This window comes from Symsagittifera roscoffensis, chromosome 1 (assembly GCF_963678635.1).
Source record: "Symsagittifera roscoffensis chromosome 1, txSymRosc1.1, whole genome shotgun sequence".
NCBI classification, from domain to species: Eukaryota; Metazoa; Xenacoelomorpha; order Acoela; family Convolutidae; genus Symsagittifera; species Symsagittifera roscoffensis.
The window spans coordinates 36,552,608-36,580,257 of record NC_087062.1 but is presented as its reverse complement, the minus strand read 5'-3'; the positions used below and the strand labels follow the sequence as shown (position 1 = coordinate 36,580,257).

Genomic DNA, 27,650 nt, shown 5'->3' with positions numbered 1-27,650 from the left:
ACACGAAGTGTGGTTGAAGCATTCTAAGATACTTGCACAGCCCCAGACTCTTCTCCTTTTTATCATATCACTCACCTTGAATTTTTAAACTCGAGTTAACATATGTTCACTGAGATACGAGGAGCTAAGTCTTGCAGCTCAATATCTCACTTCTCTTTTGACCAAAAAACACCAATTCTGAAACATTTCTTTATACTAATTATTTTAACCTTTTTTGCTGAAACATTCAAGAAGATAGCTGTGGTCGCAACAAAAGATTGTTCTTGATTCCTGTATGATTTTTAAAGACGATCATTTGGATCTAAATTAGCGAAGCATTTTTTAAAATTATTAATTCAATTTTTCATTGCGTGTCTTTAATTCCATAGCTTAGCTTTACTTATTATTTTTGGTCTTCTCGTTTCTATTAGATCAGCTTCTGAGAAGTCCCAGTTTGTTTTTCAGAGTAGCCGACGGGTGCAGATGGGCAGCTGGGATCTTCTTGACCTCTAGGCGTTCGCTGGTCCACTCTGGATTTATGGTGAAGTGTCAGGAGGGGTTGAAGGGCGGGTTGGAGAACATGCTCAGATCACACTGGTATTGGTAGGGTTCCACGGGTGTGGCACTAGCAGCACGTCGCGAAGGTCTACGATGAATATAAATAGTACATTTCAGGGCTTTGCAACTATAGCTCCCACTCCCCGCCTTGTCACAAAAAATAGATCGCCCCACTACAGTAGGAATCTTTATGATAGGGCTATAATTTGCTGGTGGCTATAATTAGATAAAAGCTATTTAATTCTTGCTTTAATCATCATTAATAGCCAAAAAATGTTTTTGCGAACGGTTAAATTTAAAAATTACAGTTGTTAGGTTATTTTTGGAAAATTCAAAACCTGATAGGTTGAATAATTATGATTACCTGTTTGCAAATTCCGCAGGAGTTTGGCCTCCATTCAGTCTTTTCAGTAGGTTCTTCACTATCTCCCGCTCTAAATGAAAACTCAGATCAGAGACATTTATTATTGCTGTATATTTGAGATTGCTATGCTGAGATTGCTATGCTCTTACCGTGACTGGGAGCAGCCGTGGCCCAGCTGTTCAGACTATTCTGGAAGTCGCCATCATTGTTCCACAGCTGGTTCTGGGATCTCTGAAAAGACAGCCAGCTGAACAAGCACAATTTGTTCAACTTGAATTCATTTACCATAGCTACAGACTAAGTTACAAACTCTATAGTGTCTGGAGTGGTTACTGAAGAGCATTTCAGCTCAACGAACACCGAGCTGAGCATCCATTTTGTTTATCTTGAAAATTTTAAAGTGCTTAGAAAAAGCAAATTGTAGGAATGAATGGTTCTTTGCCTGACGGAAGTTATGCAATAACTTTTCGGAAACTATTCATAAGCTTCACTTCAAACCAAAATTTTATTGTTCCGACTTTCGATACGAAAGTAACGGAATATTTGTGCTCGGGGTGGGTTTTTTTTTCTTCAGACAAATTTCGACTTTTTAACTAGCCATTTTTGACGGATTTTTTTTAATATCATTCAAAAGGTATTGTTGTCCTGAGCTTAAATTTGAAAAGATATTTCACCTGTGATCATTTTTCGTAAAGTTATTAGGGTTTAAAGATTGCCTTTTTGGCCACTTTGACCAATTTGGGACAATTAACGCGCGATATAATTCGCGCTATTAACGCGTAAGCGGAGGTTTAATCCGTCTTATAAATCGTTCCAAATTGGTTTAACGAAGCTTATTTGTCATAATTGATATGTTACAAGGAACGAAATCTATCTTTTCGTACTTTATTTGGCGTGTGGGGGGATGATTTTCATAAAAAATTTAGAATAAAAAATTTTCATTTATTTTTATTTCATTTAATTTTTTAAATGTTATTACTGCTGCTCCATAAACCTTAAAAGGCAGTCGGAACATTCAGGGCTTCGCCCTGATAAGAGCAGTCTTGTTAATATTTTATTGACAATACCGTTGTTTAGGTATCGCTCTGTGAACAAACGTTTTAAATAATGGCTATAAGAGAAAAAATGACTTGTTTTCGTGAATAATTGGCATAATTTAACGACATCAAGCACCAACCTGGAATGAGTTGGGAGGCGCTGACTGTCTCAAAGCCATCATTCTGCTTCCTGGTCTGGATGCACTTGTATTCATCAGCCCAAGTTCTGCAAAGGGGTCTTTCTTCACCACCGCCCACACCTCCTCGCCAGACTCATTGTAGCCTATGCAATTGCAGAGATTATCGTATAATACACATTAGATCCTTTCAACATTTCCCGCTGTTACAATGCAATTTTATTATTTAACTAGTGGTCTTACAGATATACATTTCCTGGTACATCAGCCCGTATAAGCTCCAACCCCACTCTCAGAGAAAACTCAGAGATAGACACGACATTTGGAACCCCTCTTCGAAAATGAATAAAAATTTTTTCAGATGAAGACGAGCATTCCAGTTTTTTTATTTCCTAGTATAATGCGTTTTTAATTGTTTATTCTTGAATATAGTGAGCAGATTTTTGACCAAAAAGACCAAATGACCAAAAATTTATAGTTAGCCGTGTAGACGTTCAAACAAGAAAAGTCAATGATACAAATTCATAGATGAATTCTATGAAAAAAAAGCTTGAATTGGTTTACAATGCAAAAATTATCTTGAATTGGTTTAAAATTGAAATATACCTAATGCTATATTAATGGCAAAGCAAAATATTTTCATCTTGTTACTGATTTCCACACATGAAATTGGTTTCCGAAAAACTAATTAACTTAAACTTCAACAGTTTTTGACCGATTAAACTGCTCAAGGTCAACAAGATTGCCAATTATTTGGCAATAACTATAAAACATGTTTGATGCCGTCGTAGTTAGATGTCAACAACGTGGCAGTTTTCGCTTTTTTTATTGCAAATTCGCTTCTGAGCTCAAATAAATATTTTGCCTGAAAATTTGTTGTTTTGTAACTATAACGTAGTTGAAGCTAAATTTTTCACTGAATAAATCCAAAAACTAAAAGCAAAAATTGTGAGACAAATACTTTTTATTGGTTTTTATATGCTAAGATAAACCTATTACTCTAAACAAAAATAGGCCATGTTTTAACTTATGAAGTAGAAGTTTTCTAGAGCCATAAACAAAAAGTTAGGCTTTTTGTATATGATTTTGAATCAAACCCAAACCTTTACTTACATAGCCAGGATTACCAAATGCAATTTAGCTGCGTGGTAACTGCCGCTTACACACGGGGTTTTCTTATGTTAGAAGTTCCTTGATCATTGTGTTTGTGAAGGGAAATCAGAAAGCATGTAACTTTCATGTAAAGCCATGGCAAAAACTTATTTATTCCAGATCAGCAAAAAAGGCTTATATTTAATCATTGTGTCGTAAAAAATCTCATTTTACTATTTTCATACAATATTTTTTCTAAATTGTGTGAAAATGTTCGACTAACATTTTTTTAGTTGTATGAAAATGTAGAACAAAAAATTTTTGTCGACCCGGGAAATTATTTATTTTCCTGAGTTTGAGGATATTCTTAGGAGTTTGATGAAAAAAAAGTTTGCAGGAAAATTGGGCTCTCAGCTAAGTTTTTGGAATTTTCAAAACTCAAAACAAAAAGAATTGATAGGGGAAACGCTTTGAATTGTTTGACTGGATTCAATGCCTCTTGAACAGTTTTAAACAACTACAGTCTTTTAAAATATTTGCAAGAAAAAGGAACAAAATATTGAAAGTTTTTCCAATTAATTTTTTTTTTGGAAAAACTTACTTTCAGTTCTGCTCTATCATACAAAAAAAGATCAAAACTCACTCATTTATATGAGTTTCTGTGTAGACCCACATTCAATTAGCTGAAAAATCAAAATGCGAAAACATTGATTCATGCGCACAATACCGAATGTGAGAGAAGCTGGGTCGCTTCAAGCTTAGGCCACTATGCTTGCCTACTAACGCTGCCTGAATTTGATTTTTTGGTTGCGTTTTATCCTAGGAAAATTATAATAATATTTTATCGGCAAATGCAACTGGCCAAACAACGGATTTTATAATTTATGTCGATTATCGTGGTTCAGTACAGAAGTGCCAAAATAAAAAATATATCCAAGTATGCCGAGAATTTTTTTTACTATACAAGGTTGTACGAGGATAAGAAAAAACATAAAACAGTAAAAAGTGAGTCACTAGCGAAAGAAGTTATTTCTTTCTGGAATCAATACAAACAAACACTCTATTCACTTAAATTGTAGTCCAGAGTTTTCGCAAGAAAATGTGTCCCTCTATTAGTTTGAATTCCGCAGAAATCTATGAAATATCAGTTTTGGAGGAATATCCCGGGTTGACCAAAAATGCTTCTCATACAATTTTTATATTTGAAAAATGCGTATCATACAATTTCGTAAAACTCCCATGATACAGAAAAAGTTAAGAAAACTCGAATATAACTTTTGGGGAAATTTCAATATAAATTGGAAAAATTATTGATGTCGCCATCAAAAAAAGTCAAGTCGTACAATTTTTATATATGGAAAGTGTATTATAACCATTTTTTTTTCCAAAAAAAAAAGACAAATTGTTTTTTTTTCATCACCAGACTGCTTTATTTGGTTCAAATTGCCGCAAAAACTAGTTCGAATCTTTTTTCAATGATTTTTTGAAATTGTATGAAAGTTGTATGACTAGCATTTTTCCATGCATTTGATGACGGATTTGTATGATTAGCAGTTTCGATGTATGGAACTGTAAGATAAGTATTTTTGGTTTATGGAGTTCAACCCGGGATGTTGATTCCCAAAATTATTAGAACAGACTTTCAAATTAGATTGCTGTATTGTAAGGTGAAGAGCTTTTGAAAAAGGTTTGATTATGATTTCGATGCAGTTTTAATATATCCAGTTCTTATAAAGCGTAATTGGCAAAATACATTGGCGCTTTGCGTCATCTTTTCAACTGTTCAGTCTATAGACTCTAACTATCTCATGGGTTCTGACCTTTCAAAGGCTCGTCTATTCGGTATTATATACCGACATGCATTTTTGGCCTGACGACTCGGGTCGCTGATCCCAGCATATAATAACTTTGAGAGGGAAGAGCGCGCCAAAAAGTTACAATTGTTTAGTCAAAATTTTTCAAAAAATAGGTTCTAGATAGAGGAGAGTACGGAAAATCAATTAGGTTGACCCGAAAAATTCTATAATAAAACTTTTTATTTTTTTATAAGCTCAACCCCTCCCTCGAGAAATTGCTAGATCCGCGCCAGGTCTAGATTAGCTCAGGTTTACTGAAGAAGCAGGGATGTACAGAGTTTGGATTTTTGCAGCGTTGTTTCAGCTCTGAACTAGCATTGAATGAGTGAAGAGTCAGGGATGTTCATGGTTATTGCAGTGGTTTTTCAGCCCTGATTTAGCGCTTAAATAGCACGAATCCAGTCCTGAAACTCCAGTTTTGAACAAAGCTGAATCTCTCCTGGTCATGGATAAGTGGCCGTTGACCAGGGACAAAATCAGCAATGTTGATTTCTGAAAAATCGCTGACTCAGTTATAGTTATATATGACAGGTCAACTCTTTAGCAACAAAACCAGACGATGATGGAGACCAAACAATCAAACCCGATTGAAATGGAGTTGCTATGACCACTAAGTAGTTTTATGTTATGTGCTCAACCGACCTCTGAACTCTGGGTTGCCCAATGTCTGCGGCTTCTGCTGCAGTGGACTGTGTGAGTAAGATTGGGAGGCTAGCTGGGGCAGATTCATACTGTCAAAATACTCCTTCACCGCATCCTTCACCAAGTCCTTTATATCTGCAGTTTGCCCATCTCCCAAACCATTAGAGACAACACCATTCAGTCCATTAGTTATCGGACCACCCTGAAAACAAATACTATTCAATGATCTTCAAGAATCTGCGGCAAATATTCGAACTACTTTTTGAAATCAAACTTTCAAACTTAAAAGTGTTTTTTTTTGAACAAACACAATTAGCATATATTACGAGCATAGCCTTGTCGTCAAACAACTTGATCATTCTTTATAAGAGACTATTCTTGATAAACTTGCGAGGCTGTCATCGCCATTAAAAGGGTATTGTTATCACGGGAGAAGTTTGCATTCATAACTATAGACAGAACATTTTCAAGAAACAAACCGGGTACAAGTCGGTTTGAAGAAAAGATTGGAATGTAGGAGTTACCGTTTGATGAATTTGTATGCAGTGAAAACGGGTATGATGAAAAGAAAAAGAGGTTTCTCTAAAAGGTTTGAATAATATTTACAAAAAGCTAGTTTTATATTTCAATTATAAATTTAGCTTTTGTAAATATTATACAAACCTTTGAGAGAGAACACTTTTTCTTTTCATCGTACCCGTTTTGGACCTATTTTGAACGACACCATTTTGACCTATTTTGACCTATTGCAAGTTGGACCTATTTTGAAATAATCAAAACCTTTGCAGAGGTGCGTCGAAACAGCAAAATTTTTTGGTTTTTTTATGGCAGAGAGTTTGATCCCAGCTACTGCAACTGGTACCGCCGTGCAAATGGTGAAAGTTAAATGTTAAAAATGAATTATGAAAAAATTATCATGAAGGTTGTTTCAGTACTTAATTAATTAACTAGCTGAATTTTTGTCACCATGGAAAAGAGAAATTGAATGGATTTTATCAGCAGAAAACAGAAAAGTTGAGAAGAACTCAAGTTGTTCAAGAAAAGAGGCGCATTGAAGAGAATAGTCCAAGCGGACAATTGCTTTGTACAGAAATATAAAATGGAATTGTTATTCGGTTGAAGGAAATTAACCTCTAGCTGGATGAGAAAAGGGGTTAATTTCTTTTCAGTTGATAAATCGGTTTTTTCTGGAATTTTAAAAATATTTTTTACAATACAAAGAATAGATCAAATTATAGTCACATGACGCTCTCCTTGGCACTGGAAAGTTCTCCAAAAAATAACAATGCGTTTTTTCATAACGAGAACACATTCCAACAAATAATTCAGTTCTACCTTTCGCAGAAGTTCAGTGACATGCTTGGTCCAATTTGTCTTCAATTTGACGGTATAATTTTGCATCGTGAGCAAATATAAATATTTTTGACGCTATTTTATCCGGCATTGCGTTGATGTATATTAAAAACAGTACTGGGCCGAGTACTGAACCCTGGGGTATCCCACTTTTTACTGGCTGCCACGCGGATCTTGAATAGTTAATTACCAATCTCTGTTGTCGTCCCAAAAGAAAGTTTGTTATCCAGTTCAAGGTGCTTCCAAGTACTCCATACTGTCTAAGAACTCCGATCAACCTTTTGTGTGGTACCGAATCGAAAGCTTTGTTGAAGTCCAGGTGTACCACGTCGACATTTTCATGTTCGTCCATTGCCCTGACGAAGTCATCATTTCTTTTCAGGAGCTGTAAGATTGAAATGATCTTTTTCATTGAAATGATCCATTAAATGCTTTCGCACAAACTTTTCGAACAACTTGCAACATATTGATGTTGAACTGATTGTTCTATAGTTATATGCCATCGATTTTTTACCTTTTTTGAATATTGCAGAAACGTTAGCCATTTTCCAGTCTTCGGGTAATTTGCTTGTCTCCCAAGAGGTTTGGAAAATAATCAAAAGTGGTTTTAAGATGAATTCTCGTAATTCAAAGAGGTCCCTAGGATGAATTCCATCTAGTTCAGGCGACTTTGAAGTGTCAAAGCGATTGAGTTCTTCTCGGATCTGTCATTCAAAGCGATTGAGTTCTTCTCGGATCTGTCATTCTCGGATCTGTCATTCATTGTTAGCTCCAGGTTGTCATCAATGCTGGCGGTTGCTGGAGGGCTGATGTCCCAGTAACTCGGGGTTTCGTCAGTGAAAACCGATGCAAAGAAGTTCGAGAGCACTTCTGCCTTTTCTTCGTCTGTATCAGATAGCATACCATTTGGTTTTATTAAAGCGGGGATTGATTCTCTTATGGTAGTTTTTTGGCGCACGTAACTCCAGAACTTTTTCGGATTAGTTTCAACTTCTGATGATATTTCTTTTTCACGTGTGAGTGCCTCCGGTCGTGTGGCCGATCTAACTTCATTTCGTTTGGTTTTATATTTGGTCAAATTTTCGGCTGTTTCATAGTTTTTGAATGTTTTCCAGACTTTTTTTTCTTTTATCTTCATGCGCACCGCCCTTGCTAGTGGCATTTTGTTGCCACTGCTGTGTATCTTAATTAAAGGCACGAATTTTTCGACTAATTCTCTCATGCAGTTTTTCAGTTTTTCCCATGTATTTAACTGAACCGTTGGGTCAGCTAGATGGTTTCTCATCCAATGCTAGTCTCCTTTTTCATAGTTTCAGCGGTTTTTACATTTCGATTTAACCTTTTTTAATGGCACATCTATCTTGAAAAGGACGTGGTCACTTTTTCCGATTGGTGCCTCTAACGTGGTGTCTAGATCTTTTAAGACTATATCTGATATCACAAAATCAAGCAGTGATGCCTTGTCTCTGCCAAAAAACCTCATAGGCTCTTTGATATGTTTTGTTAGTAGTGCGTCCTTTACTGCCTCTATAAAGGTGAACGCAGTGCTATTTTCATATTTTAATGTACTCATGGCCTCCCAATCTATCTCTGGTAGATTTGTGTCCCCCACTATTAGCGTTGAGTCATTTGATTGTGTCTCGTTCAAATTGGCGATCAAATTTTTTAGTTGGAGGTTTTTTTCTTTAGTTGAGTTTGGACTTCTATACAATTCACCAAGGTTGATGATGTTCCCGCCAATTTTAATTTTTAAAAACAAGTTTTCATAGAAAGAAGAATTATTTGTGTTCAAGGAGTAGTCAATGTTTTCATAATATAAACTAAAATTCCGCGTCCTTGATCAGATGGGTTCATATTTATTGATTTTATATTATAGTATTGGATTTTATGCCATACTGGATTCCATTCTGCGCGAGAATTTTTCGGTTTGCATTCCACTATAGCGATGACATCAGGCTTGAATTTTTCTTGATTCATTCTCCACGTGATTTCGTGCAGTTTGTCTTGAGTTAATATGTCTATGTTTGGGTACCAGATTAATAAAGACCAGTTTGAGGTTTTTCCTCATTCTCATTATTTGCAACCCCCTCACAAGGTGCACGTAGTCTCCTTGTTCCTTTTCGTTGAAGTTTTTTTGCCTTTGCTATCAATCTTCTGACTTCTTCTCGTTCCTTGAGACTCCTGTCTGGGCCAATCCGCAGGTTTTTGATTTTATATTCGGCATCTTTTATTTATTCAAGTTTTTCATTATCTCGTTTACATCTTTTTCGTTATCAAAGAGGATACTAGCAGTGGTCTGTTTGTCGTGGCTTCATCGTTTTTCTTCCCAAGTCGGACAAAATTTGTGGCTGTTTTGTTTCCCTTTTCGAACGATGCTAGAAATGTTTCTATCAGTTGTTTGTCTTCTATCTTTCTGTTATGTCCGTCTTGGTGGGTTTTCTCAGGTGCTTTGTAAATTATCAAGTTCTTATTTCTTCTTTTGTCGTATTCTCTCTTTTTTGCTCTTCAGATGCTTCCATTATAATTTCTTTTAGTGGCTTGACTTTCGGTTGTTAGTCCATGTCCCATGGTTTCTGTTCAGTTTGATTCACGGCTCTTGGTCCTGCTACAAACTTGTAGAAGTCGTTCATCATGTGGGTTAGGTTCGCCATTGTTTTGTCCAGATCGCTCCGTAGTGTAACCGGTTCTGGATTCTTGTCAGCTTCAATTAGAACTTTCACCTTCGGTGTGCAGGAACTGCAACACCAGATGACTTCTGGTTGACATATGTTATCGTAGACTTGGTCAGGGATATTTGTACAAATGTGTTCATGACATTTATCACACTCCATTACCTCATCATCGATGTTACCATAGGTCTTTTTGCACGTTTTACATTGTCAAGCGTCCATTTCACTCACAGATTCAGTCCCTTTGCGTCTAGTTTTTTTGTTTTGGAGTCACATTAAGTTTGATTTTATCAGGCCGCTCTAAGACACTTAAGTCTCAAGAAGTTACCTAATGAAATCAACTTCACGAAAAATACTGGGCCGTTCTAAGACACTGAAGTCTCAACAAGCTACCCCTAGTTTTTCATTCAAAAACACTAAGCTCTAGTCTGATTATTACTGGGCCGCTCTAAGACAATTAATTCCTAAGAAGCTACCCTTGTAATTTCAGAAAAAGCTTCTTACTTTTTTGTTTTTTGCTGTTCTTTTTCAACCTTCACTTCGACGTTGACTGTTTCTTTGACTACTTCGTAGCGGACTTTGACCGTTTTTTCAAGACTATTTTTTCAAATTATTTTTACTTCGGTAGACGGATCTGATTAGTCTCTCAAGACGGGTGAATTTGCCTCGAATCTCGCAAGATTCTTTTGTTCTTTCTCTTTCTTGTGGATTAGTAACTTTCTTACTGGGATAATGAGGATGTCCAATGTTCTCAATCTTTTGAGTATGTCTGTGGTGTTGGTTCGTTTTGTGTATACTTTTGCTTCGATCCGGTGACGCAGTCCGTGGAGATTCGAAAGCAGTAGTTCTACTGAACAAGGTTTCCAGCTGTTGCTGTGGTGGGGGGCCACAGTATTGTTGATCAAGTCGTGCCACAGAATAAGTTTGTTTTCATTCTTCTGGATTGAGTGGTAGTTCTTTTTTGTGGCAGGGTTGATGCTCAATCCTCCTACTAATGTCTGGATGGGGAATATTTTCTATTGGAAATTTCTAGGGGATGCGTCGATGGCCGCACGAAAAGAGCTTGCGTCAACAAAGTGGACCATAAATCTTCACCTGCAACACCTAGAGCAGCAGGACTTCGCTATTTTTCCGTTCAATAATGCGATTTTTGATTTAAGTCTAGGGCATATAATACACAGTTTGTATACGGAGAAAGGAAATCTATTTAATAAGTTTATCACAACAATTAGGCTAATCATTTTCTCAACGTTCACCGTTTTTCTCAACGAATTCTGCTGTTCTGTTTCTTTTTGCAGTTTTCAGTTGTCGCGAAATTTCGACGTTGTCACGTGTCTTTCTTTTTGAACGAGTTTTAAAAAAATAACATGTCAGTCCAAATTAACCATTCCGCTTTGTCAAAATGAACGATTAACACCACTAATGTGTTAAAATCGTCAATCTTCTCATTCAGATGCTATAATAAAAATTCGATTTCAAACTTGCATTTTGACACATTCTGGTCGAATGTCACATAGCAGTATCAATGAGTCTCAATGTTTTAACACTATTGTTATCTTGAACTCAATTTTTCATTCCATTTTCGTGCTATTTTTTTTAAGTTAGTTCTTTCTACATGTTGCATCGTTTACGATTGTGTTTTGGTTTTTCAGGTTTTACTGATGATGTCGAATTGACGAAACCGTTTTAACATTGATCTTGTTTTTATCAGCCTCTAATAACGCCAGTAGCCAGCAATGAAAGGTTGATGGACGAGGCCTTGATGACGATTGTCAGCAAAATAGAGAAATGTGAAAAAAACCCTCCAGAAAGAATTGCGAAACTAGTAAGACGGAATTAGTCCTACTCCAACAGTCACTACTCCAGCCTTAGACGGAATTAGTCCTACTCCAGTAGTCACTACTCTAGAACGGAATTACTCACTACTCCAGTAGGAAACCAGTCAGACAGATTAAAACTCCGTTTACGCGGGTCAATAGCTCGAATTATACAGCTAGCTAAATCTCGCAAAAAAGACAATTTGGCGATTTTTAAATCTTCGAAACTCTACAAAAAACGATCAAAAGAAAAAAATAAATTTGAAACTTGAGCTCAGAACAACAATACTTTTTAACACGTTTTCAAATATACCCTGAAACGAAAGTAGCATGTAAAATTCCAAACCACTTTTCAAAACACAAAGTTCAGAAACTCTCGTCGAATAAGCCACAGATTTTGACATGAAAACAGGCAAATTAATTATTGATGCAGCACATTCATACCAAAATGAAGAAGTCAAAAAATCCAATTTCCAGTAACATTATACAAAAACACAGGAAACACTGGCGGAAAAATTTATCCAGAAAATAAAGATATTTAACGATTACAAGAACTTTAACTAATGAATAACACCTGTTTAGGTGCAACCCACAACGATATATTTCTTGATATGAATTAGATTATACATCAGGTAGAATTTTTCAAAAAAAGTCACTCTCCGAAATAGAAACACTCCATCACTTATGTGAATTTGAAAAAATACAAAATATACAATTGCTCTCTTTAGGTGTACTTAAAATATCATACGCAGGATACCTATAATCAGGCAACCGCTCTAACTTTATTGACTATGAAGGAAACATTCTTTAGTATTACACACCACTTTAAATTTCACCACTTTAAGTTTTTGAATACAAAAGATGTTACCAACGAATCCCTATATTATACGAAAATAAAGAACATTTTGTAGATACACTATCACGACGCACCTTTTTTGGTGATTCAGCTGTCCAGTGTGGATCTGAAAATAGCCACAACATAGTACAGCTTCTAAATCCAAACGAAGATAAATATTAAAATTTTATCTTCTCACTCCATATCGTACACTAATGCCACCCCTAGAGAAAATTTTATCCGAGATGCGTGCAATTGCTCGTAACCCAAAGATCGACCTACAATCAAAACGTTTCAATTTAATTCCGACACACAACATCACATTCATTCGATAACAACAACTTGAAGAAATTCTCACTAAAATGGATACAACACAAAGACAATCAATTGACCAAAATTTACGAAAACTAGCTGAAACAGGAGGCTTCTCAGATATTTATGGACACGACTACAGCGGTTACCTCAGAAAAATACAGAGTATATATATTTTAACGGTGAAAAACACCGTCCACTAGATTTTTCGCCAACTATTGTTTTTTGCTGTGTCAATATCAAAAACGAAATCCTAGCTTTTCTAGGATGGACCTACTATATATATATATAAAAAATTGACTAACTTACCTGCAATGTTCAGTTTTTTTGGTATTCTATTTTCACTCATAAAAGGAAACTATAATACATGCACAATACATACACAAGTCAAAAGACAAGCAAGCGTAGCAAGCACTCTATTTGCAGGAGTTCTTAGAATATTTTCCGACACAATTTTTAAAAAATCCTCCTTGACGCACAGATTAGCGAATGTAAAAAAAAGGTGTCTACAAAACCAAACACATATGACACTCCACAAGACAATACAATTTCAACACCTACAGCACCACCATATGGACACAGCCTACATAATAATCATCCTTTATTATTAGTTCCACAAAATTATATGACACACTCGTAACTACTGAACAAACCTCTCAAGGTAGTAATTTCCCACGAGGTCCAATATTTCATATAACACTTTATCAACCAAAAATTGACGACACCTGTGAAAAATTGTTGATCAACCACATACAAAAAATGTTTGTTCTCAAAACAATCAACTTTTTAGTCCACGATGAGCCGACAGATTGAATACCCCAAACGTTCCCTTTCCTATCCATCAAACCTCCAACGCCATTCCTCTCGAACTTCACTCTCAGACCTCACCTCTTCTCCTTTACTCAGTTTTTCTTCTAACCACGCACAGACTCAGAAGATTCAATCCAAACAGTTTTTAACAGCATATCTAACTTTAATAATTCTGATGTAGAAAAGTCTGACAATTTCCTTGACTCAGAACCTAGCCTTAAAAACTTTTCCCAACCACCTTTCCAAACCTCTGTTTCCGAGCATCCCACTTCAATCTCTCCCTCCCCCTCTTCATACACTGTAGCTACCCCTAACCTTTACCCAATGTCAAGTAACCAACCCGACGCATCTAGCCCCATGAACGACAATCATCTTGAGCTTGAACTAGTAACTTTATAACTTAACAACAACACCCAAATGACACAAATAACGGATTAACAAATCACCAGCTAACCCCTTAGCCACAACATTGGATACCTCAACTGATTCTGTTAATATTGCACCGACTAGAGCACAAAGAGTTTTTAAACTAAAGCATCTTAATACCACACCTTAATTACCGTTTAGTCGTCCACGTTCATCCCGATTATATTCCCACCACCCACAATACACTAAAACCCCAGAGCTTTTACCTCACAACCTACCATTTTCCCCCGATATACATACTATACAACATACAATGCAAACCAACTGAACCCTTTCGTTGATGAAAACGTGCTAATTACCACACTCTCCTGGATCACCTATTACAGTTTTACTAACCCATTAAAATTTCCCCTGAAAAAACAACCTCGAAAATAGTGAACTCTGTTTTACCATCATTCACCAACTCACCAATCCACTTCTCGAAAATCAATTCCCTACCATCGGCTTAAATCAGACACTAATTAGATTCATAGCATCAAGCGCTAATCGGGTTTCTATAAAGTATTTCAATCATACTTTCACTAGATACATGGAAGATACAAACACAGACATCCAAACACTAATCCTCAACAAACAGAAAAACTTTTCATTAAATCGGAATATATATTCCGTCTAGATAGCACTAATGAGATGTTTGATAATTGCTCATGCAATAACAAACACCAACGCTTGTGAGCCGTTTTTTGAATAAATTCAACCAGTGCTCTCGCACCAACATTTTACTTCTTTACACCAAAAGTAAGAGATATTCACTGCTCACATGAAATAATGCTTAAAACAAAACTAACCCACACGTAGGTACTTTTTTTATAGATTCATTCAAAAACACTTTATAACCAACTCACCATACCGTAACTCACTTAATCATTTTATGTTCATAAATTAAAAGTACACATTACCATATTTCTTGAATTTCCCATATTGCATCAAACCAACTAACTTACCCGGCATCCTCCGTAATTCTGATCCCGTCCGACAGATGTATACATTTTGCCCACTGACTAACACCTTTCTAATCGACCGTACCATCAAAACACCCACGAATATATACAGCCCATTGAAATAACCCTGCTCGAACACATTCACAGTACTAAATTTAATCATAAACTTAAGAAACTAATTCAAAACACGAATCATTAGTTTTCAACAATTATCGAAGAAGTGGACATCATCAGAGCGCTTGAAGTTCTTTGGCCTCTGCTTCGCACTAAAGTCGTTATCAAGCCTATCTTCCACCATGGATTTTCCCCCAAAACCGAACCCTCGTAAGAACGAATTATACTGTTGTTACTAATAGAAATGAAACAAAAAACTCACCCTTATTACACTTGTTTTTCATTTTCCTTTTTTAAATTTCACCAATCACTTATCTAAGAGAATAAAACTAAAACAAAAAACAAACAATTTATTTAAATTTTAAACGTTTTAATCCAACAGTGAAACTGAATTATTCAAGTGAAAAAAGTTTAAAACAAATTGCAATAAAATAATAATTCTTTAGAAAAAAAAACGAAGTAGTAAACCAATATAAAGCAAATGAATACAAGAAACTCACTTTTTTTATTTGAGCTTCTTTTTTAACTGAATACTTTCATTTAGTCGCCCACATTTCACCAAACTCGCCAAACTCGATTTCAACAGTAACTGATAACAACTCTAACTTGGCTTCACACGATTCAAACTTTCCTTCAACACGGTTAGAAGGAATTATAAGTACTTTAAAGCTAACCAACGCAGCTTACTAACACCCAAAAACGAACCGAATGTATAAAACAATCCCAAGGTACGCAGATTGAAAATAGAAAACTATTCTTTTTAAACGAATTTCAAGTTTTATTGAAACCACTTAAAACACCAAAATGTAAAAATGAAAACCCAAAATAAAACAATCTGTTTTTGATAAAAGGACAAAGCCAAAAACAAAAAAGAGAAAACACCTGACAAAAAGAGCAAAAAGTTGAACATGAAAAGAGATTCTGCTCACAGGGACGGAAAATATATTCCCCCCTTCAAATGGCCTCACTACCCATTAGAATGTCCTGAGCATGCTCTATAGCCGGCCTAACCCACCGCGCTTTAGCCACGCTTACGACACGCACTCAATTTTTGACGAGAGTTGCTCTAGTTTGAGCGACTCTTTAAAATTACCGAAACTAAACAAAAACGCTGATGCGAAAACAACTAATAAATATCATAACTAAAACTAATCTCATTAACAAGATATAGGTTTAAAATGCAATGTAAGAAGAATTCTTAGAGCAACCGGATCGATCAGCAATACGAGATAAAAATTCGACAACAATCCGACTGTGAAATGGCAAATCTGTTGGTTTGTTGCCGTAGTCACAACCCTCACAGGACTCGAAGTGTGGACCCAACATCGCAGCAAAGCAACACATTAAAGAAGATCAATGGCCAACTCGATGTTGACTTCACATACCGATCCAAGTCACTTGGCAGTTCACACTGAGAAGTCAAACTTCATCTTTCACGTAGCCTCTCTCTAGCTTAACGAAATCAACACATCACTGCATCATTCTCAATTCTTGACTGCTTGACACAATCATTCAAGACGATATAGGCTAAACGAGACCCACTTCTTGAACACGAACAAGACTCCCCCTACTCTCTATGAAGACATCTACTCCAAAACACGAACAACTTTCTCTCCCTCTTCTCTCACGCAGTCACTGGTTCAAAAAGAAATTGGTCAGAGTAACAAGAAATCTCTCCATCCGTTCTTTACTGCAATAGGCTTTAAAATTTAAAACTCTCTAAGCCCTGGATGGGTGGAATCAGTTTAAAACTAGTATTTATATGCAATTATATTATTGATAAAACTATCTCTTTAAAACGTTTCTAACTTACCAATCATGATCCATAACTAACAATTACAATTATTTGTAACGCTGAAGCTATTCATAGTTTCAGCACCAGGGCAAAATAAATTTTATTAGAAAACAGTTTTCTCCCTTGAGACAGTTCCTGATATCTAACTCGCAGATACCAGTATACAATAGATCTATTGAGACTAGGAGATATAAGAGTAAGATTAGGATTGGTATTAGACTAAGAAGTTGCACGAATCTATCCGACCAAAAATAAGATAGCGTGATGAACAGATGGTATATCTTATCTGAAATTACTTTATGAGTGAGCCACTCCTGGACATAACTCAATAGGGAAAAACAAAAAAGCAATTTAACGAAGATACACTTGAAAAAAAAAAAGTTTTTTACCGTTCAAATAGACATAATAATTCAAAAACTCTTTTTCCAAAAATTTCCAAAAGTTTTTAGCGTATAGGTAAAAACGACTGTGACTCGAAAGAGATTTTATTTAACAACTGACATTTGAAATCAAATTAACTAGAAACCAATTTTATTTCATCGCTTTTTGAGTGTATCCTTTATCAACTGACTTTTGGTTTATATCATCATACTCTTTGCCATTGTAGCGTTGTTTGGAAAATTTTTCTCATCTATAATTTTCTGCCAAGCCACACGAAGTGTGGTTGAAGCATTCTAAGATACTTGCACAGCCCCAGACTCTTCTCCTTTTTATCATATCACTCACCTTGAATTTTTAAACTCGAGTTAACATATGTTCACTGAGATACGAGGAGCTAAGTCTTGCAGCTCAATATCTCACTTCTCTTTTGACCAAAAAACACCAATTCTGAAACATTTCTTTATACTAATTATTTTAACCTTTTTTGCTGAAACATTCAAGAAGATAGCTGTGGTCGCAACAACAGATTGTTCTTGATTCCTGTATGATTTTTAAAAACGATCATTTGGATCTAAATTAGCGAAGCATTTTTTAAAATTATTAATTCAATTTTTCATTGCGTGTCTTTAATTCCATAGCTTAGCTTTACTTATTATTTTTGGTCTTCTCGTTTCTATTAGATCAGCTTCTGAGAAGTCCCAGTTTGTTTTTCAGAGTAGCCGACGGGTGCAGATGGGCAGCTGGGATCTTCTTGACCTCTAGGCGTTCGCTGGTCCACTCTGGATTTATGGTGAAGTGTCTGGAGGGGTTGAAGGGCGGGTTGGAGAACATGCTCAGATCACACTGGTATTGGTAGGGTTCCACGGGTGTGGCACTAGCAGCACGTCGCGAAGGTCTACGATGAATATAAATAGTACATTTCAGGGCTTTGCAACTATAGCTCCCACTCCCCGCCTTGTCACAAAAAATAGATCGCCCCACTACAGTAGGAATCTTTATGATAGGGCTATAATTTGCTGGTGGCTATAATTAGATAAAAGCTATTTAATTCTTGCTTTAATCATCATTAATAGCCAAAAAATGTTTTTGCGAACGGTTAAATTTAAAAATTACAGTTGTTAGGTTATTTTTGGAAAATTCAAAACCTGATAGGTTGAATAATTATGATTACCTGTTTGCAAATTCCGCAGGAGTTTGGCCTCCATTCAGTCTTTTCAGTAGGTTCTTCACTATCTCCCGCTCTAAATGAAAACTCAGATCAGAGACATTTATTATTGCTGTATATTTGAGATTGCTATGCTGAGATTGCTATGCTCTTACCGTGACTGGGAGCAGCCATGGCCCAGCTGTTCAGACTATTCTGGAAGTCGCCATCATTGTTCCACAGCTGGTTCTGGGATCTCTGAAAAGACAGCCAGCTGAACAAGCACAATTTGTTCAACTTGAATTCATTTACCATAGCTACAGACTAAGTTACAAACTCTATAGTGTCTGGAGTGGTTACTGAAGAGCATTTCAGCTCAACGAACACCGAGCTGAGCATCCATTTTGTTTATCTTGAAAATTTTAAAGTGCTTAGAAAAAGCAAATTGTAGGAATGAATGGTTCTTTGCCTGACGGAAGTTATGCGATAACTTTTCGGAAATTATTCATAAGCTTCAGTTCAAACCAAAATTTTATTGTTCCGACTTTCGATACGAAAGTAACGGAATATTTGTGCTCGGGGTGGGTTTTTTTTTTCTTCAGACAAATTTCGACTTTTTAACTAGCCATTTTTGACGGATTTTTTTATATCATTCAAAAGGTATTGTTGTCCTGAGCTTAAATTTGAAAAGATATTTCACCTGTGATCATTTTTCGTAAAGTTATTATGGTTTAATGATTGCCTTTTTGGCCATTTTGACCAATTTGGGACAATTAACGCGCGATATAATTCGCGCTATTAACGCGTAAGCGGAGGTTTAATCCGTCTTATAAATCGTTCCAAATTGGTTTAACGAAGCTTATTTGTCATAATTGATATGTTACAAGGAACGAAATCTATCTTTTCGTACTTTATTTGGCGTGTGGGGGGATGATTTTCATAAAAAATTTAGAATAAAAAATTTTCATTTATTTTTATTTCATTTAATTTTTTAAATGTTATTACTGCTGCTCCATAAACCTTAAAAGGCAGTCGGAACATTCAGGGCTTCGCCCTGATACGAGCAGTCTTGTTAATATTTTATTGACAATACCGTTGTTTAGGTATCGCTCTGTGAACAAACGTTTTAAATAATGGCTATAAGAGAAAAAATGACTTGTTTTCGTGAATAATTGGCATAATTTAACGACATCAAGCACCAACCTGGAATGAGTTGGGAGGCGCTGACTGTCTCAAAGCCATCATTCTGCTTCCTGGTCTGGATGCACTTGTATTCATCAGCCCAAGTTCTGCAAAGGGGTCTTTCTTCACCACCGCCCACACCTCCTCGCCAGACTCATTGTAGCCTATGCAATTGCAGAGGTTATCGTATAATACACATTAGATCCTTTCAACATTTCCCGCTGTTACAATGCAATTTTATTATTTAACTAGTGGTCTTACAGATATACATTTCCTGGTACATCAGCCCGTATAAGCTCCAACCCCACTCTCAGAGAAAACTCAGAGATAGACACGACATTTGGAACCCCTCTTCGAAAATGAATAAAATTTTTCAGATGAAGACGAGCATTCAAGTTTTTTTATTTCCTAGTATAATGCGTTTTTAATTGTTTATTCTTGAATATAGTGAGCAGATTTTTGACCAAAAAGACCAAATGACTTCAAAAATTTATAGTTAGCCGTGTAGACGTTCAAACAAGAAAAGTCAATGATACAAATTCATAGATGAATTCTATGAAAAAAAAGCTTGAATTGGTTTACAATGCAAAAATTATCTTGAATTGGTTTAAAATTGAAATATACCTAATGCTATATTGTTGGCAAAGCAAAATATTTTCATCTTGTTACTGATTTCCACTAATTAATTATCCGAAAAACTAATTAACTTAAACTTCAACAGTTTTTGACCGATTAAACTGCTCAAGGTCAACAAGATTGCCAATTATTTGGCAATAACTATAAAACATGTTTGATGCCGTCGTAGTTAGATGTCAACAACGTGGCAGTTTTCGCTTTTTTTATTGCAAATTCGCTTCTGAGCTCAAATAAATATTTTGCCTGAAAATTTGTTGTTTTGTAACTATAACGTAGTTGAAGCTAAATTTTTCACTGAATAAATCCAAAAACTAAAAGCAAAAATTGTGAGACAAATAATTTTTTTTGGTTTTTATATGCTAAGATAAACCTATTACTCTAAACAAAAATAGGCCATGTTTTAACTTTTGAAGTAGAAGTTTTCTAGAGCCATAAACAAAAAGTTAGAATTTTGTATATGATTTTGAATCAAACCCAAACCTTTACTTACATAGCCAGGATTACCAAATGCAATTTAGCTGCGTGGTAACTGCCGCTTACACACGGGGTTTTCTTATGTTAGAAGTTCCTTGATCATTGTGTTTGTGGAGGGAAATCAGAAAGCATGTAACTTTCATGTAAAGCCATGGCAAAAACTTATTTATTCCAGATCAGCAAAAAAGGCTTATATTTAATCATTGTGTCGTAAAAAATCTCATTTTACTATTTTCATACAATATTTTTTCTAAATTGTGTGAAAATGTTCGACTAACATTTTTTTAGTTGTATGAAAATGTAGAACAAAAAATTTTTGTCGACCCGGGAAATTATTTATTTTCCTGAGTTTGAGGATATTCTTAGGAGTTTGATGAAAAAAAAGTTTGCAGGAAAATTGGGCTCTCAGCTAAGTTTTTGGAATTTTCAAAACTCAAAACAAAAAGAATTGATAGGGGAAACGCTTTGAATTGTTTGACTGGATTCAATGCCTCTTGAACAGTTTTAAACAACTACAGTCTTTTAAAATATTTGCAAGAAAAAGGAACAAAATATTGAAAGTTTTTCCAATTAATTTTTTTTTTGGAAAAACTTACTTTCAGTTCTGCTCTATCATACAAAAAAAGATCAAAACTCACTCATTTATATGAGTTTCTGTGTAGACCCACATTCAATTAGCTGAAAAATCAAAATGCGAAAACATTGATTCATGCGCACAATACCGAATGTGAGAGAAGCTGGGTCGCTTCAAGCTTAGGCCACTATGCTTGCCTACTAACGCTGCCTGAATTTGATTTTTTGGTTGCGTTTTATCCTAGGAAAATTATAATAATATTTTATCGGCAAATGCAACTGGCCAAACAACGGATTTTATAATTTATGTCGATTATCGTGGTTCAGTACAGAAGTGCCAAAATAAAAAATATATCCAAGTATGCCGAGAATTTTTTTTACTATACAAGGTTGTACGAGGATAAGAAAAAACATAAAACAGTAAAAAGTGAGTCACTAGCGAAAGAAGTTATTTCTTTCTGGAATCAATACAAACAAACACTCTATTCACTTAAATTGTAGTCCAGAGTTTTCGCAAGAAAATGTGTCCCTCTTTTAGTTTGAATTCCGCAGAAATCTATGAAATATCAGTTTTGGAGGAATATCCCGGGTTGACCAAAAATGCTTCTCATACAATTTTTATATATGAAAAATGCGTATCATACAATTTCGTAAAACTCCCATGATACAGAAAAAGTTAAGAAAACTCGAAGATAATTTTTGGGGAAATTTCAATATAAATTGGAAAAATTATTGATGTCGCCATCAAAAAAAGTCAAGTCGTACAATTTTTATATATGGAAATTGTATTATAACCATTTTTTTTCCAAAAAAAAAAGATAAATTGTTTTTTTTTCATCACCAGACTGCTTTATTTGGTTCAAATTGCCGCAAAAACTAGTTCGAATCTTTTTTCAATGATTTTTTGAAATTGTATGAAAGTTGTATGACTAGCATTTTTCCATGCATTTGATGACGGATTTGTATGATTAGCAGTTTCGATGTATGGAACTGTAAGATAAGTATTTTTGGTTTATGGAGTTCAACCCGGGATGTTGATTCCCAAAATTATTAGAACAGACTTTCAAATTAGATTGCTGTATTGTAAGGTGAAGAGCTTTTGAAAAAGGTTTGATTATGATTTCGATGCAGTTTTAATATATCCAGTTCTTATAAAGCGTAATTGGCAAATTAGTTGGACTAAAAATCAGCCCAAAATCAATTGAATCAAAGCAAGCTAATTGATCCATTCAGTACATTGCCAAAAATCAAATACGAGCAGTATATAAAACGGCCTACTTATTCTTTCCACTTTTATTTGACTGTTTTAATCTAACAATGATCAAGTAAGTGGATCCAAAAAAAACAACTTTCAAAGCCTAGAATCATGCATTAGAAAAAGTTCAAAAAACTATCTATTAAATTTTGCACAACAATATAAAAATACATTCGCGCTTTGCGTCATCTTTTCAACTGTTCAGTCTATAGACTCTAACTATCTCATGGGTTCTGACCTTTCAAAGGCTCGTCTATTCGGTATTATATACCGACATGCAATTTTGGCCTGACGACTCGGGTCGCTGATCCCAGCATATAATAACTTTGAGAGGGAAGAGCGCGCCAAAAAGTTACAATTGTTTAGTCAAAATTTTTCAAAAAAATAGGTTCTAGATAGAGGAGAGTACGGAAAATCAATTAGGTTGACCCGAAAAATTCTATAATAAAACTTTTTATTTTTCTATAAGCTCAACCCCTCCCTCGAGAAATTGCTAGATCCGCGCCAGGTCTAGATTAGCTCAGGTTTACTGAAGAAGCAGGGATGTACAGAGTTTGGATTTTTGCAGCGTTGTTTCAGCTCTGAACTAGCATTGAATGAGTGAAGAGTCAGGGATGTTCATGGTTATTGCAGTGGTTTTTCAGCCCTGATTTAGCGCTTAAATAGCACGAATCCAGCCCTGAAACTCCAGCTTTGAACAAAGCTGAATCTCTCCTGGTCATGGATAAGTGGCCGTTGACCAGGGACAAAATCAGCAATGTTGATTTCTGAAAAATTGCTGACTCATTTATAGTTATCTATGACAGGTCAACTCTTTAGCATTAAAACCAGACTTACGATGATGGAGACCAAAATATCAAACCCGATTGAAATGGAGTTGCAATAACCACTAAGTATTTTCATGTGCTCAACCGACCTCTGAACTCTGGGTTGCCCAACGTCTGCGGCTTCTGTTGCAGTGGACTGCGTGAGTAAGATTGGGAGGCTAGCTGGGGCAGATTCATACTGTCAAAATACTCCTTCACAGCATCTTTCACCAAGTCCTTTATATCTGCAGTTTGTCCATCTCCCAAACCATTAGAGACAACACCATTCAGTCCATTAGTTATCGGACCACCCTGAAAACAAATACTATTCAATGATCTTCAAGAATCTGCGGCAAATATTTGAACTACTTTTTGAAATCAAACTTTCAAACTTTAAAGTGTTTTTTTTTTGAACAAACACAATTAGCATATATTACGAGCATAGCCTTGTCGTCAAACAACGCGATCATTCTTTATAAGAGACCATTCTTGCTGAACTTGCGAGGCTGTCATTGCCATTAAAAGGATATTGTAATCACGGGAGAAGTTTGCATTCATAACTAGACAGAACATTTTCAAGAAACAAACCGGGTACAAGTCGGTGTGAAGAAAAGTTTGGAATGTAGGAGTTAGCGTTTGATGAATTTGTATGCAGTGAAAACGGGTATGATGAAAAGAAAAAGAGTTTTCTCTTAAAGGTTTGAATAATATTTACAAAAAACTAATTTTATATTTCAATTATAAATTTAGCTTTTTGTAAATATTATACAAACCTTTAAGAGAGAACACTTTTTCTTTTCATCGTACCCATTTTGGACCTATTTTGAACGACACCATTTTGACCTATTTTGACCTATTGCAAGTTGGACCTATTTTGAAATAATCAAAAACTTTGCAGAGGTGCGTCGAAACAGCAAAATTTTTTGGTTTTTTTATGGCAGAGAGTTTGATCCCAGCTACTGCAACTGGTATCGCCGTGCAAGTGGTGAAAGTTAAATAATGAAAAAATGATTTATGAAAAAATGGTCATGAAGGTTGGTTCAGTACTTGATTAATTAACTTAGCTGCATTTTGTCACCATGGAAAAGAGAAATTGTATAGAAATTATCAGCAGAAAACAGAAAAGTTGAGAAGAACTCAAGTTGTTCAAGAAGAGAGATGCATTGACGAAAATAGTCCAAGCGGACAATTGCTCTGTACAAAAATAAAAAATGGAATTGTTATTCGATTGAAGGAAATTAACCTCTAGCTGGATGAGAAAAGTGGTTATTTTCCTTTTGAGAAAAGTGGTTATTTTCCTTTTCAGTTGATAAATCGATTTTTTCTGGAGTTTTAAAAGTATTTTTCTACAATACAAAGAATAGATCAAATCATAGTCACATGACGCTCTCCTTGGCACTGGAAAGTTCTCCAAAAATTAACAATGCGTTTTTTCATAACGGGAACACATTCCAACAAATAATTCAGTTCTACCTTTCCCAGAAGTTCAGTTACATGCTTGGTTACATTTTCAGTCACTCTTGCTTGTTCAGCTCGTCTTCCTTGCATCACTTCGTTTTTATTGCTTCCGCTATAAGTCACTTTTTTGTTCAACAGTTCATTGAAAGGTCTTGCGGACATCGTAATGTTTTCACGTCTTCCCAAATCAACCATTTTTGAAGCAACTTTCGACTGGGAGGTCAGATCCAAAGATTTATTTAGACTGTCTTTTCTACCAGTTGATAATGTTGGATTAGTCGTAACTCGTCGGAAACTTTGCTCCGGCTCTCCGATGAAGCTGGCGATTCCTCCTGTGAATGTCAGCTGGTTTTTCACGTGACTAGGTGCTCCGGTGCTTCGCATGTTATAGTCGTACGTGCAGGGGTTGCTCAAGGAACGAGACACACACTTTTTGGTGTAGTCTTTTCGGTTCACCTTTTCGTCAGGTAGTTTTATGGTTTTCCGTGGTTTTGCTCCAACCACCCCACCAAAGGGGTAGAAATGAGTTATGGCTGAGCTTTTTTTGCCGATCGGTTTTCCTACCTCAAGAAAACTCTTAGTGGTTCAAGTATGGCATCAATTTAAAGCCATTTTGGTCGTGATTCGGATTTCGAAAAAAAAAGATTGTATGAATCGAGTATGTATATTCTGAACTTTTTCGTGTTTCAGAATAAATTACGTGTAGAAAAATTTACAATCCAAGTGCAAATTTTAGATTGACTTTGTAATAATTCACTCATTTAAAGCTTTCGATATTTGTGAATAAATTATTTTTATTATTTTTTGTTTTTGTTTTTGTTGCTATTTGAGCTTCTGTGGTCTCAACATTTTGTGCTACTAGCACAACGACCTGTTGTATTTTTCATAGTTGTCAAATCAGCTTGACCAAAAAATTTCGCTATTCAAAAAATTCGTCACCATTTTTTTTATCAAATCTAAAGCAAAATTAGTTCTCGTTATATTTCAAATCACAGTTAAAATATCAGCGAAATGAGTTTTTTTTTAATTTTCATATTTGCCAAAAACTACCGTGTCCCGTGCAATTTGAGATTGGTGACTATCCATCAATTCGAATTTGTCGAAAATTGGCAACGAGGAGTTATCTTTCGGGTTTGTCATCTTTGTCGATAATTTTTACAGTAATCAGTCAAAATATTTTTCAATAAAACGTTTGCTGAAAAGGTGCTGCACGCGGAGAAAAACGATTGGACGAACGAAATTGATTGTTTTCCAAATTATGTTTTGACGAAAATTAAATGAAAACAATCTCAGGGATATTTGTTTTGACGTGCAGGTGGAAATTATATGGAAGTTTTTCCTGGCTATATGCAGTTCGTCTTAACACCTGGCTGAAGGTCATGAATTAGTAAAAAGGCTTGCAAATAATATTCTGTATTTATTGTGGATACCTATATTTCACAAAACACATGAACTGTATCCACAGAAAAAACATTGAACTTTCATCTAAGTTTATTGTGGCCAATTTTTCTGGATATATTTTTAGTTTCAAATGATTTCTGATAAATTAATTAACAGCAATTGTAGAAACCAAACCAAAAGGTAAGTTGAGGAACATCTAAAAGGAACTTTGTATGATTTCATAGCTGAATTCAATAAGGTCTCCTAAGTAAGGCACCAAAATAGTCTGTCATCAGGTCAAACTTTTTGGCTCTTTCTTTTTTAGCTTTAATTTTGATCAATCAACCTCCACAAATATCAAATCGCCATGCGTTAAGTTAGCTCATTATTTTTTGTGCATCAGATATTTTTTTACCTGAGAAAAATATCATTCTTCCATCCAGAAACATACGAGTTTCATCGTCGTATCAAAAATGGTGCATACTTGAAAGGAAAATGTGCCATTTTACGCTCGGTTATTAGACAATTTAAGATGACAATTAAGACGATTTATCTACTAACGAAAAGACCAACATAGGAGCTGGAGAACCGTAGTGGTGACCCTGGTTAAGAATTACATTCAATTTTGTTGTCTATTTTTCTCGGCTGGGTAAGGTTGCATCACCCACAAGTACGGCTCAGGGCGGTCCTCGAACATCCGACCTTTTGATTGAGAGGCGGAGACGTAACCACTTAACAACCGCTCATTTTAATTAATAGCGACAACATTAGTTGATGAACCAATTTGGGACTGGCTAAAGTTTCCAACTCCCAAAATCGAAAAATCGATGGTTCGAGGCCCAGGAAAGGTGATAGTTGCTTGAGCGTGGTGCAACATTTCTCAGCCCGCAAAAACATCCTAAAATAGCAAGTATATCAAAGCGAAGGGGTGCATTAGTGCAGGTTCACCATAACGATCTGAACAGCTTGTATGTTGATCAATTCCCTTGCGGCTAAATGGTAATAAAATGACCACATCGATTTTCACATGAGTTCTTTAAATGAATCTGATGAAGTGTTTGCTTAAACTTACAAAATTTTCATCCATGTGAGACATCCTTGAAGCAGGGCGACTCCTTGGAACTGCAGGTGTATGCTGGAACCTAGGAGTTGGAGTCCTCTTAGGAACTGAGAGACGCCCTGAGTTCTGTGCCACAAAATTTGGTGTCTGTTTTTTCCTCGAGTTCAAAATAGTGGGGATCAAACTCACGTCGCTTCTTGAACTGGCCACCGAGTTGGGCATGTTATAACAGTTATAAGTTACTACACGAGAACTCAACTTAAGTTGTGTGTTATAAATAAAATTATTGTCTGTAATTTTGGTCGCAAGTGGTGGTATAATTTTGTATCTAGACTTTGTTGCCGAGCAAGGCGCCTGAATAGCCGTACCTTTTTTTGGCGGTTCACAATTATAATTTATGATGTTCTCTTTTGAACGCCAGTTTACAATCAACATCTGACGTAATTTTGAAGACGAACAATCTGTTCAAACAGCTTCAAGCTTTTTTGCTTTGTGTAAAAATATATGCCGCGGACAATTAAACAATTATAAAATCGTAAATTTGCGCCTCAATTGTTAAAGAAG

The 27,650-nt window shown here is 35.6% G+C and overlaps 3 protein-coding genes across 3 annotated transcripts in view; all 3 read right to left on the bottom strand.

The window, feature by feature from the left end:
* The window catches only part of LOC134843655 (U6 snRNA-associated Sm-like protein LSm2), a 77,872-nt gene extending 66,959 nt beyond the window's left edge, over window positions 1-10,913 (bottom strand). The window contains exon 1 of the mRNA XM_063859855.1: window positions 10,893-10,913. The gene's annotated coding sequence lies outside the window, so the exon portion shown is untranslated. The remainder of the gene's footprint in view (window positions 1-10,892) is intronic.
* LOC134843645 (uncharacterized) lies at window positions 305-27,650 on the bottom strand (the record flags this gene model as incomplete). Its single annotated transcript, XM_063859842.1, is given in 6 exon segments — window positions 305-625; window positions 902-971; window positions 1,051-1,132; window positions 2,079-2,221; window positions 5,666-5,867; window positions 27,099-27,650. Coding segments are annotated over 6 exon segments (1,017 nt in total). The 3' UTR covers window positions 305-528.
* On the bottom strand, window positions 17,669-25,980 carry LOC134843637 (uncharacterized). Its single transcript, XM_063859831.1, has 7 exons — window positions 25,697-25,980; window positions 24,662-25,102; window positions 23,299-23,500; window positions 19,466-19,608; window positions 18,439-18,520; window positions 18,290-18,359; window positions 17,669-18,013 (listed from the first exon to the last, which is right to left on the bottom strand). Exons 1-7 carry the CDS (start codon window positions 25,784-25,786, stop codon window positions 17,800-17,802), a joined length of 1,242 nt encoding a protein of 413 aa, XP_063715901.1. The 5' UTR covers window positions 25,787-25,980; the 3' UTR covers window positions 17,669-17,799.

Coding starts and splice junctions, on each gene's coding strand:
- LOC134843637 (XM_063859831.1), bottom strand. CDS start 25,786: ATGACAAACCCGAAAGATAACTCCTCGTTGCCAATTTTCGACAAATTC. Junction 25,103..25,696: donor CTCAAATTGCACGGGACACG/GTAGTTTTTGGC, acceptor CCTGACGAAAAG/GTGAACCGAAAAGACTACAC. Junction 18,360..18,438: donor CATGGCTGCTCCCAGTCACG/GTAAGAGCATAG, acceptor GTTTTCATTTAG/AGCGGGAGATAGTGAAGAAC.